This window comes from Boleophthalmus pectinirostris, unplaced genomic scaffold, assembly GCF_026225935.1.
Source record: "Boleophthalmus pectinirostris isolate CB_2022bp ecotype Guang Dong unplaced genomic scaffold, ASM2622593v1 HiC_scaffold_7, whole genome shotgun sequence".
Taxonomy (NCBI): Eukaryota; Metazoa; Chordata; class Actinopteri; order Gobiiformes; family Gobiidae; genus Boleophthalmus; species Boleophthalmus pectinirostris.
In genome coordinates, this window is record NW_026571473.1 from 39,777,147 (window position 1) to 39,795,039 (window position 17,893).

Genomic DNA, 17,893 nt, shown 5'->3' on the forward strand with positions numbered 1-17,893 from the left:
TATTTTACCATTTTCTTTATCATTTATATTTAGTTTAATATTTAATTTATTTATTTATTTTTTAACTCTGTGTTATTGTAATCTATTGTGATGTGTGAGTTATTGTGTCCAAGTCATTTCCCCTGTGGATCAATAAACTCTGTCCAAGTCTAGAGAGAAACTGTCAGGACGTAACATCTGATTTATCATAAAAAAAATTTTTTTTTTAAAAAGTGAACGTGACAAAACATGAAATAAGTGACAGAATCTGGTGTTTTCAAAGAACAGACACAAAAATGAGACAAACTAAATCAGAAGTGAAGCAGCTGCGACAAACACAAATGTTCAAATCGTTTCATTTTGTCACGTGAAGCTTTTGTCACTTTAGACTCACTCACAGTGGGAAGAGGAAGCACAACTTTTACTCCAGTAACACTACAAATATTACTCGAGTAGGAGACTAGAAAAGTACTCTGAAAAGTCCAATTTAAAAGTGACTGGAGTAAATGTAGCTGAGTCTGAACAGTAACTTTGACTTTTTTTCTTTTTTTTTTGTTTGTTTTTATGACAGTTGAAAATGAAAATGGCAGTTAAACAGTTGTAAAATTATCGTATACATAGTAATTTTATAAAAAAAATAAAATCACAACAATATTAAATACATTTTTTAAATAAAAGTTTATAAATGTTTACTGAGCTTCACTGGAAAATATTTTAATTTCTTTGGTTTTAGCGTCACCAGATTCACCAACATAGAAATAAGGAAACATTTTCTCTGTGAATCTGTGTTTGTGAGAGCAGATCAGAGACATGTCACCAGCGTCAAAGAAAAACACTTTCCCTTCATCACAGTCCAGTCGAACTCGGATCCTCTGAGGTCTCCTCTTCAGGGACAGTTTTTTACCAAAAGCAACGTAATTTCCCATGTAAAGACTCAAACACCAGAGTCCATTTTCCAGAGTGATAGATCTCTCTCCCTTCCTGTCGACAGATTCTTTGACCAAACCAATGGTCCATCTCGGATGATCTCCCACCTCCACGTCCCACTGGTGAGAGCCAGAGCTGAAGCCCTCACTGCCCAGAACAGTGGCATAGTTACAGAATCTCTCTGGATTTTCAGGAACCTCTTGATCAGATTCTCCACCTCTCACCCCCCTCAGATCCTCAGACAGATGGATCCGTCTGGCTGCAGTGTTTGGGTCCAGAGTGACTGGACTGTAGCTCACCAGGGCTCTCATCTTGTTCCAGGCGTTGAAGGCCACGTTGGCCAGGACTTTGGCCTGGTTTATCAGGAGTCCTGGTCCCAGCTGTGGGCTGTGCTGTGAGAGCAGAGTCTGTGTGTCTTTGTGAGTGTGTCTGTACTGTGTGAGAAAGTCCACGCTCTGTCTCTGCAGTAGATCTTCCACAGTCTGGAGGTTCTGCTCCATAGTACACAGCTCCTCCCTGATCTGCTGTAGCTGTGCTTCTATGGCCTGGGCCTGTCTGCTCTGCTCCTGTCTCAGAGCTCTGAGCACAGACTCCTCCTCCTGTTGGAGGAACCGGTGTAACCGCTCAAACTCCGCCCTGATGTGGCGTTCACAGAGCTCCACCTGCGCGTGTGCCAGCTCCTGTATTTGCTCACACTGAGTGTGTGCGTGTGAGGCCTGCTCTCTCCTCTGGGACAGAGACTGCTGCTGTGAGCGCAGCTGCTCCTTCACTTCACTCACAGCTGAGTCCACAGACACCACCTTATGCCCCGAGTGAAGAGAGAACTCACACACAGGGCACAGAGGGCGCCTCTCGTCCAGGCAGAACAGAGGCGTCTGCTCTGGGTGTGAGGAGCACACCACAGGCCTCTCTCCTCCTGGAGCCTGCTCCTTCTGTGTAAAGGACAGAGTCAGTTCCTTCAGAGCAAAGTTCACATCTAGATGTTCTTTTGAGGACTTCCTGCGACACACGGGGCAGGTCCTGGTGCTGTTCTGGTCCCAGTAGTTGTGTAGACAGACGGAGCAGAAGCTGTGGTGACAGCCCAGAGACACTGGCTCTTTAAAGGTCTCCAGACAAACAGGACAGGTCAGAAAGTCCTCCACTGCAGAGATCTTCTCCATTTGAACCAAAGAGTCCAGACTCACACGGCTGTGTCCTCTGTGTCCGACGCCCTGACAAACACTGGCTCAGCACTTCCTCTTTACTCTGAATGAATCACTCACACCTGAGAGGAACAGCAGCAGCAGCAGGGGGCGCTGTTGCTCCATTTTACACCTTTACTGTCTTTAGTCTGTTTGTCATCGAGGTCATGTGACTGCTTCTGGGTTTAGAAGTAAAGAGTTCAAAATAAACCACACTGTGTCTTTAATGAACATGTTTTAATCCAAACGCACAAAGAGATTTACTCTTTACAAAATGTGAAAAAAAAAACATTATTTAGTCCCAAAAAAGAAAAGAAACGCAGAAATTCAGAGTAAAACATGAGAACAGATGAAGAGAAGGATTCAGTGCAGAAAAGAACAAACCTGCATTAAGATGAAGTGTGAGTTGTAAAGCAAAGTGAACAGCTGAAGGGTCTGCGTCCTTTGTGACTGGGGCAGTTTTTGTTCACTCTAAATCAGCGTCTCTTTTTCCCTGAGGGTCAAACTGAAGCTGACACAGAGCGGAGGAGCACAGACACACGACCATCAAGTCAATCACTCACAATGTTGGATCTGACGGAGGTTTGACTGAACCTCCACAGCTTTAATGAGGCCTGGACTCTGCACCGATACCACTTCCTCTAAAAGCACTACTTCATTTGGAGTACTTTCCCACACTGAGTACTGATACCAGACACTATCTGTACAGAGCTTCTGTTACAGACGGAAATCCAGTTCACTTCAGAGGATTTTTAGAGTGAACCTGCTTTTTCACTGGAGACTTTTCTGAGGAGGTTTGAAATGTCTAAACTCACTGTAGTCAGGTTTAATCATGAATATTATACAGAATATAAAGAGAAGTGCCTTTCATATTTGTGAGTTTGTGTTGACAGATGCTCTGCTCCAGCTGCTCAACACTCACTTTTATCATAACTGTGAGTTTTCAATGTTGGGAGGTCACTTTTAAAATGTAATCCCCTACAGATTACAGATTACACACCCTAAAATGTAGTTTGTAACATAATCCATTAAATTACTTAAAGTGAGTAATGTAATCTGAATACTTTGGATTACTGGGTTTTCTGTAGAGAAGCAAAGACGAGGATCTGAACATAAGAAGTTTTGTCTGATAAAAGAAAATGAAAAGCCCTGTTTTAAACCTGTTTTAGTCCTGGTTTAGTCCTGGTTTAGTTCTGGTTTAGTCCTGTTTTAGTCCTGTTTTAGTCCTGTTTAGTCCTGTTTTAGTCCTGGTTTAGTCCTGGTTTAGTCCTGTTTTAGTCCTGGTTTAGTTCTGTTTTAGTTCTGGTTTAGTCCTGGTTTAGTCTTGGTTTAGTCCTGGTTTAGTCCTGTTTTAGTCCTGGTTTAGTCCTGGTTTAGTCCTGTTTTAGTCCTGGTTTAGTCCTGGTTTAGTGGTTTATTTATTTAATAAATAAAAAGTTGTTTGTGCAGTTCATTTCCCGCGCGCCGTCACGAGGGGGCGCTGTGTGCACGAGCTCTGCCAAAGCGGAAACACATGGAGCCGTGTCACGTGACCGCGAGCACGTGACACGGGGGCTGCAGGATGCGGGTGGGACTCCGGTGCGCGGCGCAAAGGCACAAAGGCAGAGCTCAGTGAACGCGAACGAGGAGCCGGATCTCGACGAGGAGCCGGATCTCGAAAAGGAGCCGGGTACGTGCGTCATGCGTCTTTACGCGCGGGTTTACGGGTGTTTTTACGCGTGTGGGCTTCAGGATTCCGTTTGTTTTCAGTTTATTTTGTTCAGGAGCGTTTCAGGAGACTTTTTACTTTTCGTGTTTTTGTCTCCGCGCGCAAAGAATCAGCGGCGCGTTTTCTCCTGGGTTTTAAAGAACAAATCTGACTCTGATTCTGTGTTTCTGAGGCAGTTTCCTCGTCACAAATTCACCTGGAGCTGTTTTTTTGTTCAGAGTTACCAGATTTTCAAAATAAAAATCTGGGACATCTCCGGTTTTTTGGTGGTTTGTGATAATAAAATAGTAAAACGAGTTTGTGATGAAGGAAAACTGTTCTGCACTCGGAACATTCATCACGAACTTGAGTCAGGATCAGGGAGAATCATTTGCCCAGCTTTTTAAAAAAAATTGTAAAAATCAATCTGTAACTAGTATCATTTTTTTTACTCTTGCCGAAGTAAAATTCCATGTGAAATTTCGATGTTTACTGTTTAGTTTAGTGTCTGTGGCCTTAAATCTGAACTGAAACGTCAGTTTTTCTTTAATAACATCAAAAATAATTTGAACATTGTGGATCATTTGGTTCAGTTTTTTGTCTCGATCATTATTAGTTTCTGAGATTATTATTATTATTAGTCACTGGCTTCAATGGTTAATAATAATAATAAATAAATAAATACCATATAGTGCCTTTCGCTTAGACCTTAGTCCTGGTTTTAGTCCAATTTTAGTCCTGGTTTAGTCCTAATTTAGTGCTGGTTCAGTCCTGGTTTTAATCCAGTCTTAGTCCTGTTTTAGTTCTGGTTTAGTCCTGTTTTTAGTCCTGTTTTAGACCTGGTTTAGTCCTGGTTCAGTCCTGTTATCCATTTTTTTCATTTTTTTCCATTTTTCATTTAAATACAAAGTCAGTGTGCAGATCCAACATGGGCCTTCAGCAAAACCAAGAGAACTAAAAAACAGGACAACAGAGAATCAGAACCAGGAGAAAGGAGGAACTGTTCCGTACATGACTGGTGTTTCTGAAAAACTACAGAGGATTTTCAGACAACATGAAATCCCGGACTATTTCAAACCTACAAACACTTTAAGACAGAAACTGGTTCAACCCAAAGAACAAAACACTGAGACACAAACAAAACAATGTGAAGACTGAAGTGACACTGGAGAAACTAAACAGACACTTCACAAGAACCAACACAGACGAGAGAACAACACAGGACCTCAGTCTGAACTGAAAGAACTAAACATTATCTGTGTTTTTTTAATAGACAAATAATGACAGAAAATAATGAAAATTTTTGCAAATATTTTACAAATATTGTACAAATATTTTATCAAAAATATTAAAACATATGTAAAAAAAAAAATGTTTAAAAAATGTAATTTGTAACAAAATAATGTCATAAAATATGTTTAAAAAAATTAATAAAAAAGTAATATGTAATCAAATAATGTAATAAAATATATATTTTTTTAATTAAAAAAATAAAATGAAAATATGTTTTTTAAAAAAAAAGTAAAATATATGTAAAAAAAAATATTTTACAAATAATGAAAAAAATAGTTGTTAGGGTTAGGGCGTTTTCTTATTTTTGGTTTTATTTTGAAAAACAACTGACACCCAGATTGTGTGTCCTGTGTTCTGAGTTCTGGTCTGTGGCTTCATCTGCATCTCAAAGCTCCAAACGTCGCGTGAGGACAGAGCCGGAGGGGACTTAAACACTGAACAATGATTTAATTTTTTAGTCTTTGTCTCTGAAATCCCAGTCTGGATCTCCACAAACAGAGAAAGCTTCTGCACATGTTCTGTTTTTCTCTGTGAGAAAAGAGCTGGTTTGAGACGAGAGTTAAAGACGCTGTTTTTATTTTTATTTGGAAACACAAACACAAACTGAACTAAAAGTAAAAGGAGCTGTTCACCTGAAAACTACTGCCTAGTGACATCACAAGGTGGAACAGAGCGTTTGGAGCTTTGGAGATGTAAACAGACTCATAATAAAGATTTACTCAAACATGAATGAAACAAAACACAATTCCAGCTCTGGTTTTGTGAAGGAACATTAGAACATGACTTAAAGCTCAAAGAGTCAGTTTTGATCTTTAATTCTGTGTTTCCTCTTCCTCTCCTTCAGCTGTTCAGATGTACTCCTCCTCATCTCCTGCAGCTGTTCAGATGTACTCCTCCTCATCTCCTGCAGCTGTTCAGATGTACTCCTCCTCATCTCCTGCAGCTGTTCAGATGGACTCCTCCTCTTCTCCTGCAGCTGTTCACATGCACCCCTTCTCGTCTCCTGCAGCTGTTCAGATGGAGCGGTCCAGGTCTGAGTCCAGAGTGAAGGAGGAAACCCCCGAGAGTCGACAGATTAAAGAGGAGGCAGAGGAGCTGAGCGTGAAACAGGAGGAAGAGCCGCTCCCGGAGTTCACCGCCGTGTGTGTGAAGAGCGAAGAGTCCTGTCAGAGTGAGTCTCGATCACACTGGAGGTCAAGGCTCTGGAGGTTTGGTTCCTCATGTAAATCAGACGAGCAGCGTTTGAGTCTTTTATTTGAGACTTTTATTTCTACCATGATAAAATGATAAAGCCAATTTGAAATCTTTAGTTTGTCCTGTTGAGTGTCTAAGCGTGAGGAAACGTCTCATGGCTCATTAAACCTGTTTTAAACACACAGATTTATTCCCTTTATGAACCACCTCTTCTCCTCTTTCTCTCCTGCAGCTGTTCAGACCTGGTCCAGCTCTGAGTCCAGAGCGACGGAGGAAACCCCCAAGAGTCGACAGATTAAAGAGGAGGCAGAGGAGCAGAGCGTGAAACAGGAGGAAGAGCTGCTCCCGGAGTTTATCACTGTGTGTGTGAAGAGTGAAGAGTCCTGTCAGAGTGAGTCACACACACAACACTCAGAAACGTTTATTTTGTGTTTTTTTTTGTACCAGGGCCTGACCGATATGAATTTCTTTGCGGCCGATAAAATGTGAGTTGGAGGAGCCGACATAAAAGCCAATTTATTTAGTGATGTAAAAATTCACTATAAATCTTCAGCTGATTATAAAACTTAAATCTGGCTCTAATGGATTTTAAATTGTGTTTGTTTAGGCGACATTTATTGTTATTCTGCCTCTTTACATCATATTTAAAAACAGTACGTCGGACTAATGGCATTTTTGCATCACATTCTGGTCTGTAAACAAAGTAAAAACTATGCGTAAATGCGTGTGTGAGCCACAGTAATTAGTTTTATGAATGAATGTTTATTTGGAGGGTAATACACAGAACATACATAAAAAACGTAAATACATAGATAGAACACAAAAAGTAAATATTTCTATTCTATAATAATAGGCAAAAATAAATAAAGTTACGCTGATTTTCCTTGTGTCCGAAAAAGGAGTGGGAGGAAGTAAATACTTATTTAACCCCACCCCTTTTTTCTACCATGTATGTGTAAACGTGGATCTTTCACACGTCTGTTCACAGCTCATTTACATCAGTGCAGCTCCAGTCACATGTGCAGACACTAGAAACACTTTACACTAGAACAGTGTCAGAAAACAGAGTGTTTATGTGGAGCAGCAGCAAATCAACAACAAGAAAGAACCAAAAGTATCTTCAAAACCGACACATTTACAACACTCAGCCTCACACAGGCTCCTCTCACATCACAAATCTGAACTAACAAGTGTCATTTTAATCCTGACTTAAAACGATCGTCTGTAAAAATAAAATAATCCAGCATGTGGACAGCAGCTGTATGTGTGTGTGTGTGTGTCTGCGGGACAGTTCTCTGTCTGTGTCAGTGTTGTGCACGTGGATCTGTGGCTGTGCACGAGTAAACAAGAACACATGAGTGACATGACTCTGGTGGTGCGTTCAGGGACAGTACAACTTCACACACACAAACAAATTACTCCTCTGATAAATCTTAATGTGGCGTCTCATATTAGGACATATCTGTCTTTATCTGTCTGTAAATTAGATTAAAAGAACAGAATGTAGAGAGAGAGTCTGAGCTTTATAACGAGATCTAACCTGCCCACATCGAATATCAGCCCAGATCAGCAAGATTTAGGCTGAGAACCGATATGTCTCCAAGTGCACATATTGACTGATAATATCAGCTAACAGATATATTCCTTGGCCCTATTTTGTACATTAACTTCTGTTTAAAGACAATACTGTATTCACTCCTCCTCGTCTCCTGCAGCTGTTCAGACCTGGTCCAGCTCTGAGTCCAGAGTGAAGGAGGAAACCCCCGAGAGTCGACAGATTAAAGAGGAGGCAGAGGAGCAGAGCGTGAAACAGGAGGAAGAGCTGCTCCCGGAGTTTATCACTGTGTGTGTGAAGAGTGAAGAGTCCTGTCAGAGTGAGTCACAGTTTGTGGTTTTTTTTGTTCACTTCTGTTTAAAGACGATCTTGTGTCCAGTGCAGTTTTGTGTGTAAAAGAATCCAGGAGGTGAATATTTGAGTCCGAGACGCTCGAGCTGCTCTGAGCCTCTGTGGACCTGAGGTTTGACTCAGGAGCCTCAGGCTGCAGCTGCAGATCTGTGTCGGGTGAAACGTTTGGCTTTGCACTGGCGCCATCTTGTGGCAAAGATCAGTCACAGCACTGAAAAAACTTCTGGCAATTTATTTTACACACACACAGAGTATACACACACACACACACAGAGTATACACACACACACACACACACACACACACACACACACAGAGTATACACACACACACACACACACACACAGAGTATACACACACACACACACACACACACACACACACACAGAGTATACACACACACACACACACACAGAGTATACACACACACACACACACACACAGAGTATACACACACACACACACACACACACACATATACACACACACACACACACAGAGTATACACACACACACACACACACACACACACACACACACAGAGTATACACACACACACACACACACACACACACACAGAGTATACACACACACACACACACACACACACACAGAGTATACACACACACACACACATATACACACACACACACACACACACAGAGTATACACACACACACACACACAGTATACACACACACACACACAGAGTATACACACACACACACACACAGAGTATACAGAGTATACACACACACATATACACACACACACACAGAGTATACACACACACACACACACAGAGTATACACACACACACAGAGTATACACACACACACACACAGAGTATACACACACACACACACAGAGTATACACACACACACATATACACACACACACACAGAGTATACACTACACACAAGTATACATGCACACACACACACACAGAGTATATATGAGTATACACACACACACAGAGTATACACACACACACAGAGTATATATATATGAGTATGACAATATACACACACACACACACAGACACACACGAGTATACACACACGAGTACACACACACACACAGAGTATACACACTATCTTAGTTTTTTACTTTCACACACGAAGAATAGTTTTATTGTTGGTCTCTGTTCATATATTGTCCAAGCGCTTACGTGTGATAAACAATCAACATATAGTAACATCATAATATCATTTGGCATCATTATTGGTGGATGGTCGATGATGAAAACTGTAAAGTCTGACAAGTCAGTCTCACAACAGCTCAAATTTATGTGAAATTATATTTTATTCACATCGTGTGTCCTTCAGTTTAACAAATGATCAGACTTCACTGAAAATAAATGAAAAATAAAAACATACATGCATAAAATAGCAAATCAGAACAAATCAGACGATTCATGACAGAATTATGGCCAAAGATAATGAAGTCATGTAGGAGTCATTGTCTAGCTTTTCTGAAAAATTTCATATAAATCAAATCAGTAGTGCAGCCAGGAACCAAACCAGGACTGAACCAGAACCAGAACTAGACCTGGACAGAATCAGGGACCAAATCAGAGACTAACCAGGGACTAAACCAGGGACTAAACCAGGGACTAAACCAGGACTAAATCCCAGGACTGAATCCCAGATTGTGATCGGCTCCTTCTGCGTTTGACCAAAACTCACACGTTTCAGCTCAGCACAAACACTAAAGAACATTTCTGTAGTAACGCAGCTTTTGTCTTTTTTCTTCTTCATGTTGTTCCTGCAGCTGTTCAGACCTGGTCCAGCCCCGAGTCCAGAGTGAAGGAGGAAACCCCCGAGAGTCCACAGATTAAAGAGGAGGCAGAGGAGCAGAGCGTGGACCCGGAGGAAGAGCTGCTCCCGGAGTTCACCGACCCACAAACGGACTCACAAACCGACTGCTCCTCTGACACAGACGACGACGAAGACTGGGAGGCTCCGGCCGGCACTTCCACCGCGCACACGGAGACGGAGGAGCACGGAGAGCATGACGAACAAACGCCGAGGAAACCAAAGGCAGAAGGAGAAGGCGGAGGATCTGAGGAGAAGAAGAAGAGGAAATATGAGTGCGCCGTTTGTCACAAGTCTTACACCACAAATCAAAACTTAAAAGTCCACACGAGAAGCCACACGGGCGAGAAACCTTACAGCTGTTCAGTTTGTAAGAAATCGTTCGTCCAGAAATGTCGATTAAAGAAACACAGTAAGATCCACACAGGGGAGAGACCTTACAGCTGTTCGAGATGTAGCCAAACTTTTACGCATAAGGGTGACGTCAAAAAGCACATGAGGAGTCACACGGGCGAGAAACCTTTCAGCTGTTCGGTTTGCCACAAGACGTTTATCCAGAGCGGAAACCTCAACGCACATATGAGGATTCACACCGGCGAGAGACCTTACAGCTGTTCGACCTGCCAGAAGGAATTTAAACAAAAGAACGAACTCAAGACTCACATGAGAACTCACACGGGCGAAAAACCTTACAGCTGTACGGTCTGTGGGAAAGCGTACGTCAAAAAGAGAAGCCTGAACATACACATGAGGAGACACACCGGGGAGAGACCTTTCAGCTGCTCCGTGTGTCAGAAAAGCTTCGCGCTGAAGGATTATCTACACGTGCACATGAGGATTCACACCGGAGAGAAACCCTACAGCTGCTTGGTGTGTAAACGGGCGTTCGCGCTGTCGTCTCAACTCGCCGCACACAAGAGGACGCACACGGGACACAAGCCTTACAGCTGCTCAACCTGCGGGAAGACGTTCGCGCTGAACTCCGGTCTCAAAGTGCACACGAGGACGCACACGGGGGAGAGACCGTACGGCTGTTCGGTGTGCGAGAAAGCGTTTCCGTCGCACGCCAGCCTCAGCAATCATCAGAGGACGCACACGGGGGAGAGGCCTTACAGCTGTACAGTTTGTCCCAAGAAGTTCGGACAGTCGTGTCACCTGAAAACACACATGAAAACCCACGGACTCTGATCCTCAACACCGAAACCCTCTTTTTTTTTTTTTTTTAGACAATCTCCTGTGATTTTCCACGTTAAACGGTAGAACTTTCTTTTTATTCCCACACACCACGATGATTTTAAAACTTTTCACGTTTATTACCTACTGTATTTTTCGGAGTTTAAGTCGCACCAGCCAAAAAATGTGTAATAAAGAAGAAAAAAACATATAAGTTGCATTTTTATCCAATCCAATCCACTTTATTTCTGTCGCACATTTCACAAACAAACTGTTTCCAAAGTGCTGCACAAATACATAAAAAATAACAACAATAAGATGATAAAGAAAACTACTAAAATAATACTAGTCTTAAAATAATAAAACCAGTAAAATAAAATAAAACCAGTAAAATAAAAACAAAATCATAGAATAGAAATAAATAAACCAATGAATAAATTAAATCAGTAAAACCAATAAAAACACATAAAAATAAATAAAAGACACAGACGAGCAACGACTCACGCGGTGTTAAAAGCCAGAGAATAAAAGTGGGTCTTCAGACGAGATTTAAAACTCTCCGCTGTGGAGCCGCTCGAACGTGAAGCGGCAGATCGTTCCAGAGTTTAGGGCCGACCACACAAGCTCCTGTCCTCCTGGTTTTAAATCTCGTCTTAGGCACTGTGTTTTGTTTTTTTTTTCGGAAGGTTCAGTTCGTGTCCTAGAAAGAAGCACAAAAGATGGAAGGATCCGAGAACAGGCCACTTTTTATTTCAGCATTTTCCATTCAGAGAGATTCAAGTTGATCACCAAGTACAACTGTCACCCCGGAACGACGCCTCTGCCCAACTCACAAGAGGAGGAGCTTTATACCACACATCTGACAAAACATTAACTTGTTGATTTAGCGTATACAGCAAGAAAATGAACAATAATGCTGACCCGGTGCACTTTATCATGGGTGGGTACAGGCCACGGGGTTCACATACATCAGTTTTCTGCTTCGTGGCATCTCAAAGTACAGAAAAACATGTCTTTTATAGAACTACAGACAGTCATACGTGTTTTTCTCCCTGTTGTCATTCCAAGGTACAAAATATTGGGTGAATCAGCAAGATCAACACAGAATATTTCCCACAGAACCCTGAGCTGGAGCTGGACCTCAGACCTCAGAGCGTTCGCAGGGGTATAAATCTGGATGAGGTCTGAGACGTACTGTGAGGCCAGTCCATTCAAAGCTTTAAAAACAAACAATAAAATCTTAAAATCAATTCTAAAATTAACAGGAAGCCGGAGCAAAGACGCAAAGATTGAGGTCATGTGCTCTTCTCTCCTTTTTGTTCCTGTTAAAAGTCGCGCTGCAGAGTTTTGGACAAACTGTCGTCGGTAAAGTGCGTTACAGTCGTCCAGATGTGATGAAATAAAACCTGCAGAACTTGTTCAAATAGTTTAAAAGATAAAAAAGGTTTAACTTTAGATAAAAGTCGCAAATGATAAAAACTTGATTTTAAAACATTGTTAAACTGTTTATCAAATAGTCCTGGTTTAGTCCTGGTTTAGTTCTGGTTTAGTCCTGGTTTAGTCCTGGTTTAGTTCTGGTTTAGTCCTGGTTTAGTCCTGGTTTACTTCTGGTTTAGACCTGGTTTAGTCCTGGTTTAGACCTGGTTTAGACCTGGTTTAGACCTGGTTTAGTCCTGGTTTAGTCCTGGTTTAGACCTGGTTTAGACCTGGTTTAGACCTGGTTTAGTCCTGGTTTAGACCTGGTTTAGTCCTGGTTTAGACCTGGTTTAGACCTGGTTTAGACCTGGTTTAGACCTGGTTTAGTCCTGGTTTAGTCCTGGTTTAGACCTGGTTTAGACCTGGTTTAGACCTTTTAGACCTGGTTTAGACCTGGTTTAGTTCCTGGTTTAGTCCTGGTTTAGGGTTTAGACCTGGTTTAGTCCTGGTTTAGACCTGGTTTAGACCTGGTTTAGTGGTTTAGACCTGGTTTAGTCCTGGTTTAGACCTGGTTTAGACCTGGTTTAGACCTGGTTTAGACCTGGTTTAGTCCTGGTTTAGACCTGGTTTAGACCTGGTTTAGACCTGGTCCCACATCAGTGAGGAAACTGTTGGCCCCAAACATCATCACCTCAGTTTTATCTTCATTCAGTTTCAAAAAGTAAGTAAGTAAAGTTTATAAAATGAGAGATCAGGAGCAGACGGTTCCTGTGTGAAGTGAAGTTGTAGTAAAAACAATAGAAGAAGAAGAATAGAAGCTCCACCTACAAATATAAAAATCTCTTTTTTTACATCGGTGATTCAAAAATCTATTACGAGCAAATACATACCTCATATCTACAAAATATTAGAAGATGCTACCACAGAGAAAACACTGCGTATTAAGGAGAAATGAACACAATAATTAAGTGTTATAGTCGTGGTAATAAAAGTCCGGAGCCGGAGATGCAGTTTAGGTGATTTATTTAAAATAAACGTACAAGCGCGAGAACGGGAAGTGACCGGGAAAAAAGCACAAACAACAACAAGCAGGGACAACAGCCAACTGTAAAAACACAAAAACACAAAATTACAAACAACGGACAGACTGGATAAACTGTTTTTTTTTTTTTCATTCATGTATATTTTATTTAATTTTTATGGTCTTACGGCCACACAAAAATGCCACAAAATATACAAGTGTACAAATGCCACATTTAAACCCCCTCCTCCCCTTTCCCAAACCCCAATTCACCCTCCCCACTCCCCACGCTGAAAAGAAAAAATAAAATAAAATAATAATAATAATAATAATAATAATAATAATAATAATAATAATAAATAAAAAATTATAATAAATATAATTTATAATAAAATAAAAATAATAATAATAATGATAATAACATTGACCAGAAAATAATAATAAAAATAAAGTAACATAATTACATTAATATATACAAATGACATACATTTACATACATACACATAAACGCACACACTCGAACACTCCCCCATAACAAATACATTCAAAAATATATATAAATAAAAAAAATAATAAATGACATATTTAAATATATGTGTACAGGTGTCCATATTTTCCAGAACATTTCTTGTTTGCCATTTCGTTCATAAGTCAGTTTTTCCAGGGGAATGGTTGATGATAACTGAGTGAACCATGAGTCCAGTGGAGGTGAAGTGTGGGGTTGAACACTTCAGAAGAACACATTTTCTTTCCACAGACGTCATGATCATTAACACAGACTGTGTAACATTATCAAAAAGTTTGTCAGGACAAAGATTTAACAGATACAATGATGGTGACATGACAAAAGTTTTTCCCGTCATCTGTTGGGCAACAGCGTGTACATCGCTCCAAAACTGTTGAATATATTCACATTCCCAGAATAAATGTAGTAGAGTGCCTTTATATTTTTGACATTTATAACAAAGATCAGAGCTGTCAGGGAACATTTTCTGAAGACGCACTGGAGTATAATAAAATCTATGAAATAATTTATAATTTTCTTCATGTATTGATATAGGTTTACGTTTAGGAAATATATTTTTGCAGATTTCAGACCATTCTTCTTCATTATAGGTTATACTAGAAAAACTTTAATGATTTAAAAACTATTTAAAATGTTGCTACCTGTGTCGTAAATCCACACACAGCTCCCCATAGCACCGTTCAGTTTTGTTTTTTTTAAAACAGCGTGGCCGCCCAAACACAACAATTCATTTTAAAAATACAGTTTCATTCACACTCACACACAAACCATTTAAAAAACCACCAGTGTCTTCAGCCAAACACACACGTGGGTCCAGCGGTCCACCCGGTCGCCCACGGACACTGACACCTCCCGGGCACACGGCCAACTTCTCCTTAAATTCTGTCTGGCTGTGGCCCAGCAGCGACGCCCCGAGGTACCAGCCCAATGAGATTCATTTGGTCTTCTGATATTCAGGAGTGTCAAACTCATTTTGTTCCGGGGGTCGTGTCCAATCGACTTTGATCCAAAAGTGTCCGGATCAGAAAACTCATGTCATATAAACCCCAAAATAACAATAAGTTCAAATATTTGTGCAGAGAAACACAAATCTATTACACAAATCTTTTTTAATTGATGAACTTTTTCTTATTATAATATTATGAACAACCTGAAACTTTAAGAAAAATACAATTTCAACACAAAGTTTGAACATGAACTTGTCTGTAAACAGGAATAAGTCCATTTTTGTTGTAAAATCCTGCACTCGGCTCCACTTTTCTCCTGTTGGACATTTTTCTGATGAGGGTGTCACGGTCAACAGTCAAAACGATCGTCCTTTAAGAGCGTTTGGAAAGAGACAAGTCTTCATTTGTGCTGCTCTGGTGGGAGGGGCCACGTACAGAGACGCTGGAGACGCTGCTGTGATAAACACCACAGAAAATTAACAACATTTTAATAGAAAATATCATTACAATATTTTTGTCACCCAAGGGCCACCTTAAAGGTCTTGGAGGGCCGGATCTGGCCCCCGGGCCTTATGTTTGACACCTGTGATCTATGTTATCAGGTTCTTTTTTTCAGACCTGGAGTGTTATTTCATCCCTGACAGTTTGTTCTGTTCACGAGCGTCTTCCTCAGAGTCACGTGATGTTGCTGTGACGTGTCTGATCAGATGATTTAAACAGGTTTTGGCGCCGTCTTCCTCTCGGTGGAGGCAGGACGACAGCGCCACCTGCAGGTCCCACTTCCTCAGGACAGAATCCAGGTGTGTGAGAGTAAAAAACAACAAGCAACAAAACACAAAGCAGAACAGGAACAACTCAAATCGGCCGTTTCTGACCAGTGTAAAAGAGAAAACCACGTTATGGACGGGGACGGAGCAAACATCCTCGGGACAGAGGAAAACAAACATCGCCGCTGGATTAAAGAAGCAATCGAAATACGGAAACGAGTCCACAGGACTGTAAACCAGGACGAGGGGCTTTTTTACTGCTGTTTTATAAAACTATGAATTTAAGCAAAGGAACTTGTGATTTGATCTATTGTGACAGTCCACGATATTATTGTGAGAATAATAAAAATTTATTATAATAAATAAAAATAAATAATAATGAATAAATAAATAAATAAATAACTGGAAAAACTCTAAAACCTTTGACATTAATGTACAAAAAAAAATCTCCGTGACTCTTCTCGGCGTTTAAGATTCTCACAATCACATAAATCTCCTTCCTTCTTCAGTCCCTGGTGTAAAATAAAAATCGAGGAGGATAAAACGTCTCCCTGTGGACTCCAGCCGACAAGGAAACGACGTTAGAACGGAAAAGTTTGAATTTTATTTTATTTTACGTGATTTTCTGTGAACGAGCACAACGGTGAACACGGACTCCAGCTGAAACCGTCTCGTCGGTTTTTGAAAAGTCGTCGGTTTCTCTCAGACTCGATTTTTTTTTTTTTTCTTAATTTGATGCACTTATTTGAGTTTTTGTGAAACTCCTGAAGTTTTTGTATGTTTTGTGTCCTGTGGAACGTGAAGGACTTGATCGTGTGAAGTTTACGTGTTTGAGTCACGTTTGTGTTTTTAAATTTAAGTCGGAAATCAAAGTGTCGTGTGAATTATTCTTTTCTCCCTGCTGTGTTTTTATTATGAACGTGTTTTCAGTTTCAGTAAATACATGAAGTTTTATTTGTACTTTTCACCTTCAGCCTTCAGAGGTGTGTAGTACTCTGCTACTTCTGTTACTTTTACCCGAGGAACTTTAATAAGTACTCTAAAAAGCACAGTTTTTCACAATAGTTTATTTTTGTGACATATATCGTACAGAGTAAGAGTACTCTTACTCGAGTAAAAGGTTTAACTTTAGTCTGATTCAGTTTGTCTCATTTTCGTCTCTTTTCTTTAAAAACACCAGATTCTGTGATTTATTTATTTAAAGTTTTGTCTTAATCACATTTACTTCAAATTACAGATACTCTTATTTGAGATGTAGTTTCCCTAAATACTTACTGATACTTGAGTACTTCTTAGAGCACTTCTTTGTACTTGAGTATTTTGAAGTAATGGTTTTACTTGAGTACAGCTTTGGATACTCGTCCTCTGACAGTTTGAAGGTCTTCACATTTGAAAACATGACCTGGTGTCCACATGAGGACCTGGTGTCCACAGGTGGACCTGGTGTTGGACCTGGTGTTGGACCTGGTGTTGGACCTGGGGGTGGACCTGGTGTCCACAGGAGGACCTGGTGTCCACAGGTGGACCTGGTGTTGGACCTGGTGTTGGACCTGGTGTTGGACCTGGTGTTGGACCTGGGGGTGGACCTGGTGTCCACAGGAGGACCTGGTGTCCACAGGTGAACCTGGTGTTGGACCTGGTGTTGGACCTGGTGGACCTGGTTTTCCTTCAAAATGATTAAAACATAAAATGACATAATTTTTTTTTTTCTCAGAAACAAACATCATGTAAAAATAGAATTGTTTGTTTTTGCCCAAATAAAAAGAATCAATAAAGTTCAAAGAGTTCAGGTCAAAGGAAGTTTATACTGCAAAACTTTGTTTAAAGCCTCTATAGTACTGCAGTACTGTGTCTCTGTAGTAGTGTGTAGTACTGTGTAGTACTGTGTACTTCTGTGTAGTTCTGTGTAGTACTGTGTAGTACTTTGTTTCTGTAGTACTGTGTAGTTCTGTGTAGTACTGTGTAGTACTTTGTCTCTGTAGTACTGTGTAGTACTGTGTAGTTCTGTGTAGTTCTGTGTAGTACTGTGTAGTACTTTGTCTCTGTAGTACTGTGTAG

At 40.6% G+C, this 17,893-nt stretch overlaps 3 protein-coding genes across 5 annotated transcripts in view; 1 reads left to right on the forward strand and 2 right to left on the reverse strand.

The window, feature by feature from the left end:
• LOC110168541 (zinc finger and SCAN domain-containing protein 2-like) overlaps positions 1-17,893 on the reverse strand; it is a 126,925-nt gene that overhangs the window by 83,307 nt on the left and 25,725 nt on the right. The window lies entirely within an intron of this gene.
• Positions 571-2,188, reverse strand: LOC129412118 (nuclear factor 7, brain-like). The gene has a single exon (XM_055165166.1). The coding sequence runs from the start codon at positions 2,064-2,066 to the stop codon at positions 669-671; it is 1,398 nt and encodes a 465-aa protein (XP_055021141.1). The 5' UTR covers positions 2,067-2,188; the 3' UTR covers positions 571-668.
• Positions 3,643-11,513, forward strand: LOC110168546 (zinc finger protein 260-like). Of its 3 annotated transcripts, XM_055165159.1 has the most exons (6): positions 3,643-3,756; positions 5,912-5,957; positions 5,997-6,238; positions 6,494-6,652; positions 7,977-8,135; positions 9,942-11,513. In XM_055165159.1, exons 2-6 carry the CDS (start codon positions 5,920-5,922, stop codon positions 11,171-11,173), a joined length of 1,830 nt encoding a protein of 609 aa, XP_055021134.1. In that variant the 5' UTR covers positions 3,643-3,756; positions 5,912-5,919; the 3' UTR covers positions 11,174-11,513. The 3 variants fall into 3 exon arrangements, with proteins under 3 accessions (XP_055021134.1, XP_055021133.1, XP_020789641.2); XM_055165158.1 differs by having other exon boundaries at positions 5,912-6,238; XM_020933982.2 differs by having other exon boundaries at positions 3,656-3,756; positions 5,945-6,238; positions 9,942-11,512.

What these genes read in the sequence shown, in the direction of transcription:
- LOC110168546 (XM_055165158.1), top strand. Translation starts at nt 5,920, where the DNA reads ATGTACTCCTCCTCATCTCCTGCAGCTGTTCAGATGTACTCCTCCTCA. An exon ending in GAGCGAAGAGTCCTGTCAGA is followed by an intron (nt 6,239 to 6,493) that starts GTGAGTCTCGAT and finishes TCTCTCCTGCAG; the next exon opens with CTGTTCAGACCTGGTCCAGC. An exon ending in GAGTGAAGAGTCCTGTCAGA is followed by an intron (nt 6,653 to 7,976) that starts GTGAGTCACACA and finishes CGTCTCCTGCAG; the next exon opens with CTGTTCAGACCTGGTCCAGC.
- LOC129412118 (XM_055165166.1), bottom strand. Translation starts at nt 2,066, where the DNA reads ATGGAGAAGATCTCTGCAGTGGAGGACTTTCTGACCTGTCCTGTTTGT.